We start from the raw sequence: 18,059 nt of genomic DNA on the forward strand, positions 1-18,059 counted from the left end.
GGTGAAGTCTGTACTACCAATCCCACCTAGATCACCTATAAAATCCATCCTTTCATCCTGCAATTCAAACAAACTGAAACGTTTATCTTAAGGTGACAGGACACCCATTTAAAAGTTTCGGCTTTCAATCAAAAGAAATCTTAACCACAGTGGTTTGCAAGATTTATGATGCTATGTTGATTTATTCCCTTGATGAAGCAGAATAGTTAGAATATTTGTAGACTGATTATATTCTCTATACCACAATGTCTAATCCTACGTATGACCTGAGCTGCACCAACACGTAGCGTTGGATCAATAGCCTGGACTACTAAGGAGGGAGAGAAAAGTGTTTCACTACTCTTTTTTTTTGGAAATCTCATTTCTCCTGGCAAATATAACAAGATAGTCTGTGACTGTAATTACTGTCTTTTCAAGAGAAGATTGGATGACCATTACTTAATTGTTCTTTTGTGCAGATGGGTAGGAAGAAGAGAAAGTGGGAAAAAATGGATTTAGAATGTCAGAATTTAGCACTCTTCATTGAAAATCAGAATGATTTATTTGTGAACTTGCAGCCCTCATTGACTAATAATACTGACATGATAAAGAATCACAGTAACTTAATAGTAATTTAAAACTTCAGTCATATAATCTCAATGTTTAGTTTCTTTGGTTTGAGTGCTTTAAATAGATTTGTTTTCTGAGCAAAAGTCACTTTTAAAACTAATTATTTGTTTCAAAGTCATTGATCAGTCAAGTGAAATTTCCAATTTATTCACATTTACCTTCAACAGTGCAGCCAGGATCTCATACTACGCAAAAAGAAAAAGCTACCATTTGTGAAAAAGTCCTTTGTCTGTTACCTTGCGGGTCAACAGATTAAACTTCGGAATGAAAAAAGCTACCAACAAGCACTACGTGGTTATGCGGCTCACAGACTACCTGCCCTTTTGAAGGAGGAAGAGTTCCACTTGGGAACCCTGAACAAGGTGTTTGCATCCCAGTGGCTAAATCATCGACAAGTGGTATGTGGGACAAAATGCAACACGGTAGGTTTTTTCAAAAGCTTCATTTTCATGTTAGTTAACTTTAGAAATGCTTCTTAATTTTGTAGATTTTTTGAGAGGTAAAAGGCAATATTTAAGATTCAGTATTTTTCATACTCAGTGCCCAATACTTAAGAATTTATTTCAAAATAGAAATAGTTGGGTTCAATCAGGTTATGTGGTCAGTGGTTTCATTTTTAAATTTTTTCTTGAATTTGCTTCAAGGCCATCTACAGCTTCTGTCACTGAACCTTTGTTACCTTTGTTCCAGAGTAGCTGGGTAAATTTACAGCATTTCAGAGGAACTCAGCACCATGTTTGGTTTATTGAATCCATTGAATATTCTCTTGGTTGTCTTGATCTATCAATATACTTAACAATGGTGTATACATAATTTTGTTTCTCTGTTGACTAAACAGTATGTGATTAAGTGAATAATGAAACGTGCAGATTCAACAATTGTTGCGACTATCCCAGTTCAGAAGTAGAGTATGATTTGCATTATACCACAATTAGATTACTCAAAATAGGGTTGTTCAAAAACTAAGCGTTTTCCTCTTCGGGAAAACCGTTCCTGGAACAGTGATACAAATGTTTTTATTTCAAGTGTCCATCCCAACACACCATGCACATTGATTTCATGCGTTCTTGTTCAAAGTAGATAGGTTTCAGTAAACTCTGATGGCTATTATGAGCTCCTTCAGAATCTTTTATGTTTTAATAGGATCAACTCACTCATTCTTCTAAACTCGAATGACCAAATGCCTAACCTGTTCAGCTATTGTTGCTATCTTAATCCCCTCATCCTAATAATCGGTCCACATTGCTGATACATCATTTCCTAAATACAAGAATCAAAAATGTACACAGTATTTCAGCTGTGGCCTCACCAACATCCTGTGTTGTTGGATTAGAACATAGAATCTCCATCACTTTAGTGGTGAGGGAGGATTCAATGAAGGGGAAGCATGCAGTGGAGATCTTATGGGTGGAACTGAAGAACAGTACAGGATACTGGACATCAACAGGGTGGTAGCAACTTTGAAGTGCTGGGTTGTATAAATACGGAAATTATGCAAGTGTGTCGCAAAGGCAGGGTGAGATGAGACAGAGACTGTCCACAGTAAACAGAAAATCTGCTAATAGGTAAATCAACTGAAGAACAGTGGAAGATGTTTGAAGAAATATTAAATGCAATTTTGAACCAGTTTATACCCTTGAGAGGGAAAAATTCCACTTCACGGGAGGCGGGGGGGAAGGGGAATGCCATGGACAACAAAAGAGATAGGGGGTCGACACAGTGGCTTGGTGGTTAGCAGTGCTGCCTCACTGCACCAAGGGCCCGGATTCAATTCCACCCTTGGGCTATTGTCTGTGTGGAGTGTGCACATTCTCCTGTGTCCGTGTGCGTTTCCTCCGGGTGGTCCAGCTTCCTCCCATAGTCCAAAGATGTGCAGGTTAGGGTGGATTGGCCACGCTAAATTGCTTGTAGTGTTCACGGATGTGTAGCAGAGATGGATTACAGGGTAATGGGTCTAGGTGGGATGCTCCAAGTTTCAATGTGGACTTGTTGGGCCAAAGGGCCTGTTTCCACACGGACTTACCTGTTTTTAAACTCCAACCCCATAACAATAAAGGCCACAATTATATTTGTCTCAATTACTTGCTACCCTGCCTGTTAATGTCTGTGTTTCGTACAAAAGAACACCCAGATCCCTCTGCGCTGGGGGTCAGAGATAATGGGAACTGCAGATGCTGGAGAATCCACGATAACAAAGTGTGAAGCTGGATGAACACAGCAGGCCAAGCAGCATCTCCTACTTGAGGTTGGGGTGGAAGGTGTTGGTGAAGTGGATGAACTGTTCGAGCTCCTCTGGGGAGCAAGAGGCGGCGCCTATACAGTCATCAATGTAACGGAGGAAGAGGTGAGGTTTGGGGCCTGTGTAGGTGCGGAAGAGGAACTGTTCCACGTGACCTACAAAGCGGCAGGCATAGCTTGGGCCCATGCGGGTGCCCATGGCCACCCCCTTTGTCTGTAGGAAGTGGGAGGAATCGAAAGAGAAGTTGTTGAGGATGAGGACGAGTTTGGCTAGGCGGATGAGGGTGTCGGTGGAGGGGGTCTGGTCGGGCCTGCGGGACAGGAAGAAGCGGAGGGCCTCGAGGCCATCTGCATGAGGAATACAGGTGTATAGGGACTGAACGTCCATGGTGAAAATGAGGTGTTGGGGGCCAGGGAATTGGAAGTTCTGGAGGAGGTGGAGGGCGTGGGTAGTGTCACGGACGTAGGTAGATGCTGCTTGGCCTGCTGTGTTCATCCAGCTTCACACTTTGTTGTCCCTCTGCGCTGGACTATTTTTGGAGTCTCTTGCCAAATCAGTAATAGTTTATCTTTTGGTTACACCTGTCAAAGTACACAACCTCACACATTATGTTAAACTCTACTTGTCAAGTTTTTGACCACTCAATCAACCTATACCCACTGTAGATTCTTTCTGCTTCATCACAGCATGCCCTGATACCTATTTTAAACTATCAGCAAATTTAAATACAATACACACTACCCTCTCCTTGTAATATAGTAATAAATAATTATGGATCTAGAACTGATCCTTGTGGGCCTTCAGAGGTGACATCTTTCCAACCTGAAACAGACCCATTAATCTCAATTCTCCATCTCCTGTGTGATAGCCAATCCTCTGTCCATGTTAATGTATTGCCCCCAATACTGAGAGTTCCTGTGTTGTGCAATAAGGTTTTGAGTGGAGCTTTATCAAATGCCTTCTGGATGATTGACCCCTAATATTCAATGGTATTACAATCAGTGAATTCCCACTATCAGCATTCTGGAGATTATTATTGACCTTAAGTTAAACTGGACTAGTAATGCAAATACTGTGGCTCCTGCGAGTAACTGACCACCTAATTCTCCAAAGCCAGTCCATCATTTGCAAGGTACAAGTCAGGAACTTCCTAGAATGCTACTAACTTGCCTGGATGAGTGTTATTCTGACAAAACTCCAGAAACCTGACACCATCCAGGACAAACCAGCCTGCTTTACTGTCACCACATCCCCAGACATTCACTTCCTGCACCACCAGTGCACGGTAGCAACAGTATGTACCATTTACAAGGTGCACTACAGAAAATCTCCAAGGGTCCTTGGAGAGCATCCTCCAAACCTACGACCACGGACATCTGGAAAGACTAGGGCAGCAGATATATTTGCAGGAACCCTGCCTACAAGAATTTCTCTAACTATTCACCATCCAGATTTGGAAATTTGTCATCATTCTTTCACAGTCCATAAGACCATAAGAAATAGGAGTAGGCTGTTCAGCCCCTTGAGTCTGCCCTGCCATTCAGTCGGATCATGGCTGATCTGACACCCTAATGTCCACTTTCCTGCCGTTTGCCCATATCCCTTGATTACCTACTAACCATGAATCTCTCTGTCTCTACCTTTAAATGTACATGAGTTCTGCCTCCGGAGCTCTCTGTGGCAAGGAGTTTCAATGATACGACGCTCTGAGAGAAGAAATTCCTGTTCTTCTCAGTCTTAAATTGGTGCCTCTTAATTGTGAGACTGTGTCTGTTGGTCTAGACTCTCCCATGAGGGGGAGCATCCACTCAGCATTTACCCTGTCAAGCCCCTTAAAAATCCTGTATGTTTCAAGGAGATTACCTCTCATTCTTCCTAATTCCATTGAACAGAGGACCAACCTTTACTCATAAGACAATCCCTCCATATTGGGAATCATTCTCATGAGCCTTTTCTCATCTGCATCTAGTGGGTTACCTTTGTTGATTGATTGGGACCACATCTATAAATATCTATTCCTTCAACCACTTAGTATGCAGCCTACCCACAAGACGCAATGCAGAAATTCACTAAAGATCCGTAGACAGCACTTTGCAAACCCACAACCACTTCCATCTAGAAGTACAAGGGTAGCCAATACATGGGAATACCATCACCTGCAAGCTCCCCTCCAAGCCACTCACCATCACGACTTGGAAATATATTGCTGTTTTTACACTGTCACTGGTATTCTATATCTGATGGTAATACATGGACTACAGCAGTTCAAGGCAGCTCACCACCACTTTTTCTGAAGGGCAAAAAGACATGGGCATTGCTAGTTGGACAGCATTTATTGCCTATGTCCCATGAGTGAATATTAGAACAAAAATTCCCTCCTTCTGATGTAAGGCTAATAGGTCCAAAATTCTCTGAGGAAATTGCTGTCTTCCAACCCACAGGAATCATTTCAGTATTGGTAGTGTATTGAAAGATAATCACAAATGTATCAACTATCTCCATAGTCATGGCTTCAGTACTCTGGGGTGAACATCAAGTCCTGGGGATTTATCGGATTTCAACCCCATTAATTTCTCCAGTACAATCTTCTGACTGATACTACTTTCCTTCAGCTCCTCATTGTTCGTAGGCACTTGGATCTTTAGTTCTGGGAGATTTCTGGTATCCTCTTCAGTAAAAATAGACACAAAGTCATTGTTTAGTTTTTCTGCTATTTCTCGATTCTCTGTTATAAATTCTTCTGACTCTGCCTACAGAGTCCTATATTTGTCTTAGCCAATATTTCTTTTTTGCATAGCTGTGGAAGCTTTTAATTTGTTTGCAAGATTGCATTCATATTCTGTGCTACCTTTCCTAATCAGTTTTGTGGTCCTCTTTTGTTGTATGCTCTGAGCCTACCAATCATCAGAGTAACTTTTTTTCTAGAAGCTTTATAGGTCTTTAAATCTTGTGCAATCCTGAACTACTTTTGTTAGCCATGGTTGTTAGACCCTTTTTGAGACTTGATACCTCCAAAGGCATGGATAGTTGTTATAAGCCATGCAATAGTTCTTTAAAGTCTATCCGTTGCCTATGTAGTAGATTGGCAACGTATTTTGGAGTACCCTAAATTCTTTTATGTTGATGTCAGCTTATTTTTAGTTTTGTGGGGCATTTTCAACCCTTTTGTTCATATGTGTTTGTATCACTAGGTCATAGCTGTTATGTATGACCTATTTGCAAACTGTGCTCATTTGTACTCTGGCAAAAAGACACAACAGAATCTTATAACAGTTAAGTAAACGTGGGATTATGGATGGAAAAACGTAGAAGGGAGCCATTTGACTCATTGTGTCTGGACTGACATCTGAGCATTTTGGCTTAATGTCAATCTCCTGACTTTTCCTCAGCCCCACCTTTCTATTTAAATAATGATCTAATGCCTTTTTGAATGTCCTACCTTCACCACATTTCCAGGCATTGCATTCCAGCCTCTAACTGCTTGCGTGGGGGAAGAAATTCTTTTCTCGTGTGTTATTTGCTTCATTTGAAAAACACTTCAACTTTGAGTGCGAATGATTTTTCTGCATGTCCACAATGTTCAAACTCCATCATTTTGAAAATTTTAATACATCTCCTCTTGGCCTTCTTCCCTCCAAGGAAACCAGCTCCAACTTATTCATTCAATCTCATAACTGCAGCATCTCATTCCCGGAACCATTTGACGAAACTCCTTATACATTTACTCCTTTGTATTCACGTATTTTTTCAAGTGTAGGGTCTAGCTCTGTATAGCTGAGGTCTAGCATAAGTGTAGGATACTTTTTTCTCATTGGGTTTTGGGTGTCTCTGGCTGACAAGCATTTATTGCACACCCTTTGTTGCCCTTTGAAAGGTGGTGGTGAGCTGCCACTGCAGTCCACCTGCTGAAGGTAGACCCACAGTGCCATTAGGGAGAGAATTCCAGATTTTGACCCAGTAATAATGAAGGAACAGCGATGAATTTCCAAGTCAGGATGGTGAGTGTTTTGGAGGGAAACCTGAAGCCCATGTATCTGCTGCTCTTCTCCTTCTAGAAGAAAGTGGCTATGGGTCTGGAAGGTATTGTCTGAGGACCTTTGATGAATTTCTGCCCTTTGGAATTTAATGTGTGCCATGTCAATTGCTTGCCCATATCAACCCACTGTTTCATCTTCAACAAAACTCCAGGTTGGTTAGTTCGAATTTTCCTTTAACAAATCCATGCTGGCTTTTCCTAATTAACCATATTCTTTTCCTGTGGCAAATAATCCTGTTCGAAATAATTCTTTCCAGAAATTATCTCATTAAAAAATGTCATAGCAACAGCCAACTTGTGCTGCATTTCCATGCCAACATCCTGACCAGGCTTGGACTGGAAAATGGCTAACGTGACACCCCTATTGACAAAGGGAGTAAGGCAAAAGACTGAAAATTACAGGCCGATTAGCCTAATCTTGGTCGTTGGAAAGATTTTATTTGAAGGATGAGATCTCTGAATACTTGGATATGTGTGGTAAAATAGGGCAAAGTCAGCATGGTTTTATCAAGGGCATGTCATGCCTAAAAAATCTGTTAGAATTCTTTGAGAAAATAACAAGCAGGTTAGACCAAGGAGAGCCAATGGATGTTATCTACCTGGACTTCCAGAAGGCCTTTGATAAGCTGCCGCACAGGAGGCTCTGAGTAAGATAAGGGCCTGTGGTGTTAGAGGCAAGGAACTTGCATGGATAGAAGATTGGCTGTTTGGCAGAAAGCAGAGAGTGGGATTAAAAGGGTCTTTCTCAGGATGGCAACTGATGACATGTGGTGTTCCACAAGGATCAGTGTTGGGACCATGTTAATGATCTAGATGAAGAAACTGAGGGCATTCTAGCCAAGTTTGCAGATAATGCAAAGATAGGTAGAGGTACAGGTAGTATTGAAGATGCGGGGAGGCTGCGGAAGGATTTGGACAGGTTAGAAGAATAGGCAAAGAAGTGGCACATGGAGTAAATGTGGGAAAGTGTGAGGTCAGGAACTTTGAGAAGAAGAGCAGAGGTATGGACTATTTTCTAAATAGGGAGAAAATTCAGAAGTCTGAAGTGCACAGAGACTTGGGAGTTCTAGTCCAAGATGCTGTCAAGGTAAACTTGCCGGTTGAATCAGTAGTTAGGAAGGCAAATGCAACTTCGGCATTTATTTTGAGAGGACAGAATATAAAAGCGGGGATGTACTTTTGATGCTCTATAAGGCTCTGCTCAGGCCAAATTTTGAGTAATGTGCACAGTTTTCGGCCACGTGTGTCAGGAAAGATATACTGGTCCTGGAGTAGGTTCAGAGGAGGCTCATGAGAATGGTCTCAGGAATGAAAAGCTTAACCTACGAGGAATGTTTGAGGACTCTGGGTCTATACTCAATGGAGTTTAGGAGAATGGGCAGGAGATCTAATTGAAACTTAGAGAATACTGAATGGCCCGGACAAAGTGGATGTTGGAAAGATGCTTCTATTGGTAAGAGGGACTATAACCCAAGGGCACAGCCTTAGAATAAAGGGAAGACCTTTTAGAACAGAGATAAGGAGAAATTTCTTTAGCCAGAGAGTGGCGAGTCTATGCAATTCACTGCCACAGAAGGCTGTGGAGTCCAGGTGATTGAGTATAATTAAGACTGAGATAAATAGGTTCTTGATTGTCAAGGGGACCAAGGGTTATGGGGAGAAAGCAGGAAAATGGGGTTGAGAAACTTACCAGCCATGATTGAATGCTGGAGCAGACTTGATGGGCTGAATGACCTGATTTCTAGTCCTATGTCTTATGGTCTTATCATCGACCTGTTTGGTCTGAGAATTAATATTGACATTTGTCTGTTCTTGTTTAATCCCCATGCCACCGATGGTCAAGCAATTAGTACTTTTGTCAAGGTGAATAAAATAGTGTTCTCTTTTCCAGATCTCTCTTTTGCATCCTGGTTCTGATAAATGCAAGGTGAAAAGCTTCAATTTCTTATCCTCTTTTAGCAATGGCTATATTTCCATGGGTTTCCCAACCATCAAAGTTAAACTGACTTATCTATAGTTTTTGGACTTTACAACCTTTTCTGAACAAAGGCTTATGTTTGAAATTCTCTAGTCTTTTGGCACTACCACTGAGCCCAAGGAAGATTGAAAGATGACTGTCTGTCTGTGCAGTTTCAGTTTTCACTTCCATTAATATTCTTGGGTGCATCTCGTCAGTCCTGGTGCGGTGTCAACTTCAGATATGGACAACTTAATTCAATTAAATTACTGTATCAATTTTAGTCCCTTCTAATGGTTTGTTTTTCTCTTTTCACCATGGCATGGGCAGCATTTGACTCATAGGTAAACACAAGCAATAGGCTCTACCATTCACAATTATCAAGACTGATCATGTTACTCAGTACCCTGTTCCCACTTTTGCCTCACACCATTTGATCTCTTTAGCCCCCAGAACTACATCCATCTCTTTCTTGAAAAATGTTTTAGCTTCAGCTGCTTTCCGTGACAGAGAATTCCACAGGCTTACCACTCTCTGGGTTAAGACATTTCTCCGCATTTCAGTCCTGAATGTCCTGCTGCGTATCCTTAGACTGTGACCCCTGGCTCTGGACTCTCTGGTTATTGGGAGCATCCTTCCTGCATTTACCCTGTGTATCCCTGTTTGGATTTTGTAGGTTTCTATGAGATCCATCACCCGCGCTCCATTCTTCTAAGCCCCAATGAAAACAGCTCCAATGCATGTAATTTCTCTTAATATGTCAGTCCTGCCACCTCAGGAGTCAGCCTGGTAAACCTTTGTAGCATTTCCTTCATAGCCAAAACATCCATCGTCAGATAAGGCGACAAAAACTCCACAGTGCTCTAGTGTGCATTCAGCTGTCCAGTGCATTGATGAGGCAAGATATTCCTGCTTTTGTACAAATACTGTTGTACATACCTTCTTGTTATGAAGGTCAAATACTATTCTCCTCATCCGATGCACCTGCATGCTTACTTTCAGCGACAAGAAGGCAGATGTGAAATATTCATTTAACATCTCTGCTAAACCTTCATATGTAAATCCTCACTTTTTGATCTGTAGTTGGCCTTTCTTCTTTTATTACCCACTTACTATCAAACCATTAGATGGAGGAGCAGAGTCAGGCCATTCTACCCTTTGAATGTGCTCTGCCATTCAGTCATGTCTGATACTTATAGAACATAGAACCTAGAACATTACAGCGCAGTACAGGTCCTTCGGCCTTCAATGTTGTGCTGACCTGTGAAACCAATCTGAAGCCTATCTAACCTATACTATTGCATTATCATCCATATGTATATCCAGTGACCATTTAAATGCCCTTAAAGTTGGTGAGTCTACTACTGTTGTAGGCAGGGCATTCCACGCCCTTACCACTATCTGAGTAAAGAACCTACGTCTGACATCTGTCCTATATCTGTCACCTCTCAATTTATAGCTATATCCCCTTGTGCTAGCCATCACCATCCGAGGAAAAAGGCTCCCACTGTCCACCCTCTTTAATCCTCTGATCATATTGTATGTCTCTATTAAGTCGCCTCTTAACCTCCTTCTCTCTAATGAAAACAGCCTCAAGACACTCAGCCTTTCCTCATAAGACCTTCCCTCCATACCAGGCAACAGTCTCATTCTCCTGCTTTCTTCCTGTATCTTTCAATGCCCCTACTAAGCAAGAACCTCTGTATCTCTGTCTTAAAGACATTCAATGGCTTAGCCTCCACAGCCTTCTGGTTGAAGAAGTTCCTTCTCGTGTCAGTTCTAGAAGGTCCTCCATTCACTCTGAAGCTGGGTCTGAGTCAATCCTACGAGTGGAAACATCTCCATGTCCACTCAATCCAGGCTTCTTAGTATTCGGTAAGTTCCAATGAGATCTGAACTCCATTGAGTAGAGATATAGCATCCTCAACTGCTGCTCATCCGACAAGCCTTCCATCCTAGTTCTTGTAAAACTCCTCTTCGCCATCCCCAAAGACAACACATGCTTTCATTAAATAAAAACAGAAGTGGCTGGAAGAGCTCAGGTCTGGCAGCATCTATGGAGAGAAATCGGAGTTAACGTTTCAGGTCCAGTGGAATTGTTCTTATCTCAAAGACTAAGGAATAACCTGATGAAGATCTTTGAAGGAGGTGTTGGCAGTATTGATGTAGAGAAGATGTTTCCAGTTGTGATCAAAATAAAGGCCATAAATATAACACAAAAATTAATAAATCCTATAGAAAACTGAAAAGAACCCTCTTTGTCTCGAGTGGTTAAAATGCAGAGCTCTCTATCAAGTTGCATTTGAGTTAAACTAAATGCATTTAAGGGACGTTAAGATGAAAGGAATAGAAGGATATTGACGTAGCATTAGACGAAGAGGACTGGGAAAAGGCCGTGTGGAACATCACCATCATGAGGCTACGTGGCTAAATTACACCTTTGTGTGCTTTATTACGTGTAATAATGGCATCCTGCCAAGTTACGATTGGGTAACTTGATACATTTGCAACATCAAAACTGAGTATCTGCAATTCTTAAGCAAAAGTACCCTTTCCATCTTGACTTTCTCTGTTCATCCTTGGTCTTCTGTGATTGTTCATCATGCCTTCACACAAATGTCTATCTCAATTTGCCTTGACTTGAATTCAATGATGTTATGAATAAAGTAGAAGCAAGTAGAAAAGGTAGACCCCAAAAGATAAGTAGTGCCATATCCAGCACAGAGACTACATATTATTGTTGGCATTGTTTACTACTTATCTGTTGGTTAAATTTAATCATCTTGTTAACAAGTCAGGGAGCTCTTGAACTGATTTTCTTTCTAGTACTTTTTTGGATTATTTTGTTATGCACAGTGCATGTCACACTGTAAATGTCAATTTTTCAACATTTGTGTATTAAAAGTTGTCAGCCAAATTTGCTGTCCCACCCATTTTTACTCAACTTTTGTAATTAGTATGAAGTTGACGAGCAGGGATAAGATGATCAGCTTATTTTGCATACAACTGTTTGAGAAATTTAAAGACATTTAGCTGAGTTAAAATGTAGGGTACCCTGTAATTTCTGGTGTTGTTTTTCTAGCTGTTGGTGATGGATATTATGACTGGTCAGATAACAAAAATTCCCATGTTGAAGGATCGAGAACAGCCCAATGTCGCCATGGATCAGCAAGGTTGTGGTATCCATGCCATTGAACTGAACCCTTCTCGTACATTGTTAGCAACTGGAGGAGACAACCCAAACAGCATTGCCATTTACCGACTGCCAACTCTGGATCCTGTTTGTGTGGGAGATGTAAGTTTAACAAATAAACTGCAGGAGTTCATTTGTTAAAGAATAGCTATTAGTTGAGGCTTAAATTCAAAGGACTAGATTATAAGCTTTGTACCTCAAGTTTAAGCAAACAATGGAACGTTTGGGTTTGATTTTCTTATAGTTTCATTGCTATCTAAAACCTTGAAGGAGATTTGTTTTCTTAACTGGAACTAATTGTCAAATGCTCTTTTCTAGGATGGCCACAAAGACTGGATTTTTTCGATTGCTTGGGTTAGTGACACAATGGCTGTTTCTGGTGAGTTTCAAACACATTTGCGCACTGCTAATCAGCTTAATATCGTTTAAATGATTATTTGCAATGTATTAATAGCAAAATACTGTGGTTGCTGGAAATGTGAAGTAAACACTGATAAAGTTGGAGAAACTCAGCAGGCCTGGCACCATCAGTGGAGAGAGAAAAGGAGTTAACACTTCAAGTCCAGTATGATTTTTTCAGAGCAGCTGAAACTCCAGTTCTTAAGAGTCAGATCAAACTCAAACATTAATTCTGTTTCTCTCTCCACAGATGCTATCAAGCCTGCTGAGTTTCTTGGGCATTTTCTGTATTTTTCAGATTGCAGTATCTGCATTGTCTTGCTTTTATTTGTGGATCTTGTGACGTTGGACCAAAATTTACGCAATTAAAATGAACTGAATGCACTTAACTTTCTTTTTACTATTTGACTTCAAACGTGTTAATGCATTTTTTTTACTCTTGCCCTTATTTCTCATTCTTTGGGGAGAAGGCAGGGAAGTGGAGTTGAGGATTATCAGATTGGACAGATCTGGTGATGGATGGCAGAGCAGACTTGATGGGCTGAATAGTCTACTTCTCCTTAGTCTTATGGACAAGTTGAGTGAATGGGCAAGTACATGACAGATGAAGTATAGTATGGATAAATGTGAGGTTTTCCACTTGATGGCTAATACAGGAAGGTGGATAATTACCTGAATGACTGTAGTTTGGGTAAGGAGAGATGCAGTGAGGCCTGGATAACCTTGGTGGTTGCTGAAAATGAGTATGCAAATACATTTGCTAGTATAGGCTTCAGAGCTTTAATATTTGTTTGTGGATTGAAAGAATCAACAAAATATAAACTGTTATACACGGAAACAACAACAACAACAACAACAACAACAACTCTGTCTGGAGTAAACATTTAAAGGACAAGGACAAACCTGTGCAGGAAATGAAAGCAATTAGCCATGTGTGGCAAAACGATTGATACATTCAGGCCTGCTTGACAAACTGGATCAACACAGGATCCCTGATTCCCCTGAAGAAGATGTTAAGGAGTTAATCAGGGAAAGTTGTGTTTTTGAACAAACAGTTAAGGTCAAATGTAACAAGGAACAAAAAAGCTACTTCTGATGAGGCAAGCTGCAGACTAGCTGTAATTATATTTGATGAAAGAACTTAAAGAATCATGATTAACAACATGAAGGGCAAAATTCTATGCAGTGACGCCCTCATCCTGTGAATGAATAAAAAAAAATACTTTTGAATCACGTATTCTGCAAGAGTTCAGAACTCCATTAGACATTTTCAGCATTGTGCCATAACTAAAATCAAAGGAATTTGACTTTCAATATGTCAGCATGGATGTTTTGCTGATACCTAAATGTATGTCAAAAATGTTGAAATCAAGATTTTTTTATATTGGTGCACCTTTATGGACCTATATCACAATTCCTTCACAGTTGCTGGGCCAACATCCTGGAACTCCCTCCCTGACAATACTGAGTAGACTGAACTCTCATGGATTTTTTTTTCCCCCTTACTTCATGGGACATGATGGCTGGCCATCATTTATTGACAGTCCCTAGTTAGCTTTGAGAAAGTGGTGGTGAGCTGTCTCCTTGAACTGCTGCAGTCTATGCACTGTAGGTTGACCGAAAGTGCTGTTTTGGAGGGTACTTCCAGGATTTTGAACCAACGACAGTGAAGGAATGGTGATATATTTCCATACCAGGATGGTGAGTGGCTTGGAGGGGGTCTTGCAGCTGATGGTATTCCCTCAAACCTACTGCCCTTGCTGTTCTAGATGGAAGTGGTTGGAGGTTTGGAAGGTGTTGTCTAAGGATCTTTTGAATTTCTTCTGTGCATCTGGGAGATAGTTCACTCTGATACTACTGTGCATTGGTGGTGGAGGGAGTGAGTGCTTGTGGATGTGGTACAGTCTGCTTTTTCTTGGATAGTGTCAAGCTTCCTGAGTGATTTTGGAATTGCACCCATCCTGGCAAGTGAGAAGTGTTCCATCCTATCCTGACGTCTGCCTTGTAAAATGATGGACAGGCTTTGGGGAGTCGATACTTGCCATAGTCTTTCTAACCTCTGACTTGCTGTTGTACCTACTGTATTTATGTTGACAAGTCCAGTTGAGTTTCTGATCAGTTGTAATTCCCAGAATGTTGATAGTGGGTCGTTGAGTAATGTTAACACCATCGAACATTAAGGGGCAGTGGTTAGATTGTCTCTTATTGGAGATGGTCATTGCCTGGCATTTGACTGGTGTGAAGGTTAGTTGTCACTTGTCAGCCCAAGCATGTATATTGCTCAGCTTTTGTTATATTTAGACATGACCTGCTTCGGTATCTGAATAGTTGTGAATGGTGCCAAACATACTGCAATGGTCAACAAACACCCACTTTTCTGACCTTATGATGGAGCGCAGATCATTGATGAAAAAGCTGTTCATAGTTGGCCCTGGGAGACTACCCTGAGGAACTCCTGCAGTATGTCCTTGTGCTGCGATGACTGACTTCCAACAACCACAATCTCTTCCTGTGTGGTCAGTATGACTCCAACCAGCGGAGACTTTGTCCATGATACCCATTGATACCAGTTTTGCAAGGGATCCTTGATGGCACACTTGGTTGAATACAGCCTTGATGTCGAGGGCTGTCACCCTCGCCTCATCTCTGGAATTCGGCTCTTTTGATACATGTGAAACAATCTGTAATGGGGTCAGAAGATTGGTGGCCCTGGAAGAATCTAAACTAGGAGCCATTCAGCAGGTTACTTCTGAGTAGGTCCTGCTTAATAGCACGGTTGATCACACCTTCATCACTTTATCGATGATCAAGAGTAGACTGATCGGGTGGTAATTGGCCAGATTGGATTTGTTGTACTTGTTTGTGTACAGGACATAACTTGAGCAATTTTCCACATTGTTTGGTAGGTGCCAGTGTTGTAACAGTGAATTGGAAGAGCTTACTGCAGTGGTTCCAGGAGGTAACTCATCACCACCACCACCACCCTAAAAACAGTTAGGAATAGATAACAAATAAAGTTGGATAGCTTGGGGAGAGAACCACTGGCCGTGAGTGCCTCGAACCGTCTTTCAAAATGAACTAGGGCAATCCCTCATCGCCTACTTTATAGTTGGCCCTGGGAGACTACCCTGAGGAACTCCAGGGTTCCAGTGCTTGATCTTCAGCCCAGGCCTGCTGAAGGACTGCCAGTACACACCATTCTGGAGTATGGCCACCAGAAATGTGCACAGCACTTCAAATGTGGCTAACTAAAGTTTTATACACCTGCAACATTACATGCTATTTTTTGCACTCAGTGCCCCAACCAACTCTTCCAATCTTCATGTCGTCGGTAAACTTATTAATCAGAGCACCAGCATTTTCATCCAAATCATTTAAATAATCGAGGTTTCAGCACTGATACTTGTAGAATCCAGGTCACAGACCTTCTGTCCTCAAACTGTTCCTGTACAACTACTGTCCACCTTCCATGATCAAGCCAACTTAATATCCGTCTTGCCTACTCATCATGGATTCCATGTGATTTTGCGAAAGCAGTACCAAACACCTCTACCTTTAGGAGAACAAGGACAACAACAGAATGAAGCGACACCACCCGCAAGCTCCACTCCAAGACACTTGCTATCCTGACATGGACTACAATGCCATTTCTTTAATTGCTCAGTCAGAATCCTGACCTACCACCTTAACTACACATTTGGTATACTTGTGCCCCAAGGACTGCAGCACTTCAAAATAGCAGCTCATCACCACTTTCTCAATTATTGATAGGCAGATATTATGGATCTTTCTAGCAACAAGCTCATTCCATGAAAATCATTTGACAAATGTGTAATCGCTCCAAATGCCAGAATGACCAATAAAATGGCTGCCAGTGACCATGCAGGCATAGTTGAGACTGGTGATATAAGATGGTTGTATCAGGTTTCATGTGTCTATGCATGTGGTGATGTCATCAGTACATTCTGTGCGCAGTGATGTCAACACCCACCCAAACACACATTGCTTCACCTTTATTTCACATTTTTCCTTGGTTGCCTCTTCGCATCTTTTATTGATCCTGCAATTTGTGGTCTGTTTATCATAGTTGCTCACTTGCTATCTAGTCATATTTAAGTTAATTAACACACTGTAGAGCCTATGAGGGGATGTGTTAAAACTGATCACAGGCAACACAAAAGTTTCAGTTGCCTCTCAATGATATCAACTTGTTTAAGTATTCAGTCTTTTGCACTGCTTAGAAGTGCCATTTGAACCTTGGAGTCTCAAAGATAAAAGTTGGCACTCGTTTATTCTACTTGAGGTTGACAATGTAATCCTGTTTCCCAATGTCATGAGTGATAATGGTCCGACATCTGAAGAGGGGTTTGTAACCTCGAGTCTGAGGCTGCCATGGAGCTTTGACAAAGTGAAGGACTGCAAGACAGCTTTGATTCCTTCCATATTTTTTAAACTGCTGCTCCGGATTAAACGACTCATTCTTGAGGCACAATTCCTTCAGTAAAAATGGAAGAGTTTTCATGTTTTGAAAAAGTGACCGAACTACTCATAAATTCTTATACTCCACACCCCTTCTCCTCTCAGACACCACTATCCCACCCTCTCTGTTCTTTTCCCTGGGAAAACTTGCGTCAATCTCTATCTTAACTATTTTTTTCATTATCATGAGTCTAAAGAAAATTTCTTTTTTAAAAAAACTGATTTCCTGTTGTGTTTTCCTGTCTATATTTTTATCTGGTATTAGCGGATCCCATATCGCTCAAGGCCTTGCCACATCCAGTACGACACTCCCAGGGTGGTTGCTTGCAGATGCTGCTTCCTGCTGTGGCCTCTGCCTTAAGACTCCCAACATTTGCTTTGAAACCCTGCCACCTCATCTCCCTTCATATCCCATCCACTCAACTGGTTCTAGGCTGTGGGATTTAGATGGAGCATTAAATGGCTGTGAGGCTCTAAAATTAACAAAGAACGTTGCTGTGTTCCTCTAAATTTGTATGAAAAGATTTTGATTTCACACATGCAACACAGTTTTTTTACCAAACTCTGGTAAAATGGCCACAGTTCCCAAATGCAAAAGTCATTGTCTCTGTTTTTAATCCTACAGGCTCACGAGATGGTTCAATGGGATTATGGGAGGTGACTGAAGAAGTGTTAAACCAGACTGATATAAACTTAAATCCCACCCAAGTCCCCAGTTACACTCACATAACGCACAAGGCATTGAAGGATATTCCCAAGGAATATACAAGTCCATACAACTGCAAAGTGAGAGCTTTGGCTTTTAACAACAACAGCAAGGTAAGTTTCAAGAAAGTCCATTTATGTCTACAAGAGTGCGTTTTGGAAAATTTGGCAAGTTTGTTTTTCTTTTGTGCCTTTTGTCTAACTTACCCTATCAAAAAATATGTTCTTGCCGTAAGAAATAAATGCTGGTGAGACTTGTGTTCTTTCTGTAATTTCCTTGCAGATTATTTCGTAGATCCTTTTGGCCAGTTGGTGGTCATCATGCAATTTTTTCTTAAATTTAGTCAAATTGATTCAGTCCTTGAATTCTTCAGGACATTTTTCCCCTCACAATATACTGCTTAACCAATATTTCCCCCCCGTCCTCCTTTACCCTTCTCCA

The 18,059-nt window shown here is 41.2% G+C and overlaps 1 protein-coding gene across 1 annotated transcript in view; it reads left to right on the forward strand.

Annotated features, from left to right (window-relative positions):
* The window catches only part of dcaf12 (DDB1 and CUL4 associated factor 12), an 84,068-nt gene that overhangs the window by 20,099 nt on the left and 45,910 nt on the right, over positions 1 to 18,059 (forward strand). The window contains exons 2-5 of the mRNA XM_048534345.2: positions 777 to 1,031; positions 11,924 to 12,136; positions 12,353 to 12,413; positions 17,538 to 17,731. Coding sequence (XP_048390302.1) covers positions 777 to 1,031; positions 11,924 to 12,136; positions 12,353 to 12,413; positions 17,538 to 17,731 — 723 coding nt within the window. The remainder of the gene's footprint in view (positions 1 to 776; positions 1,032 to 11,923; positions 12,137 to 12,352; positions 12,414 to 17,537; positions 17,732 to 18,059) is intronic.

Source organism: Stegostoma tigrinum, chromosome 1, assembly GCF_030684315.1.
Source record: "Stegostoma tigrinum isolate sSteTig4 chromosome 1, sSteTig4.hap1, whole genome shotgun sequence".
Taxonomy (NCBI): Eukaryota; Metazoa; Chordata; class Chondrichthyes; order Orectolobiformes; family Stegostomatidae; genus Stegostoma; species Stegostoma tigrinum.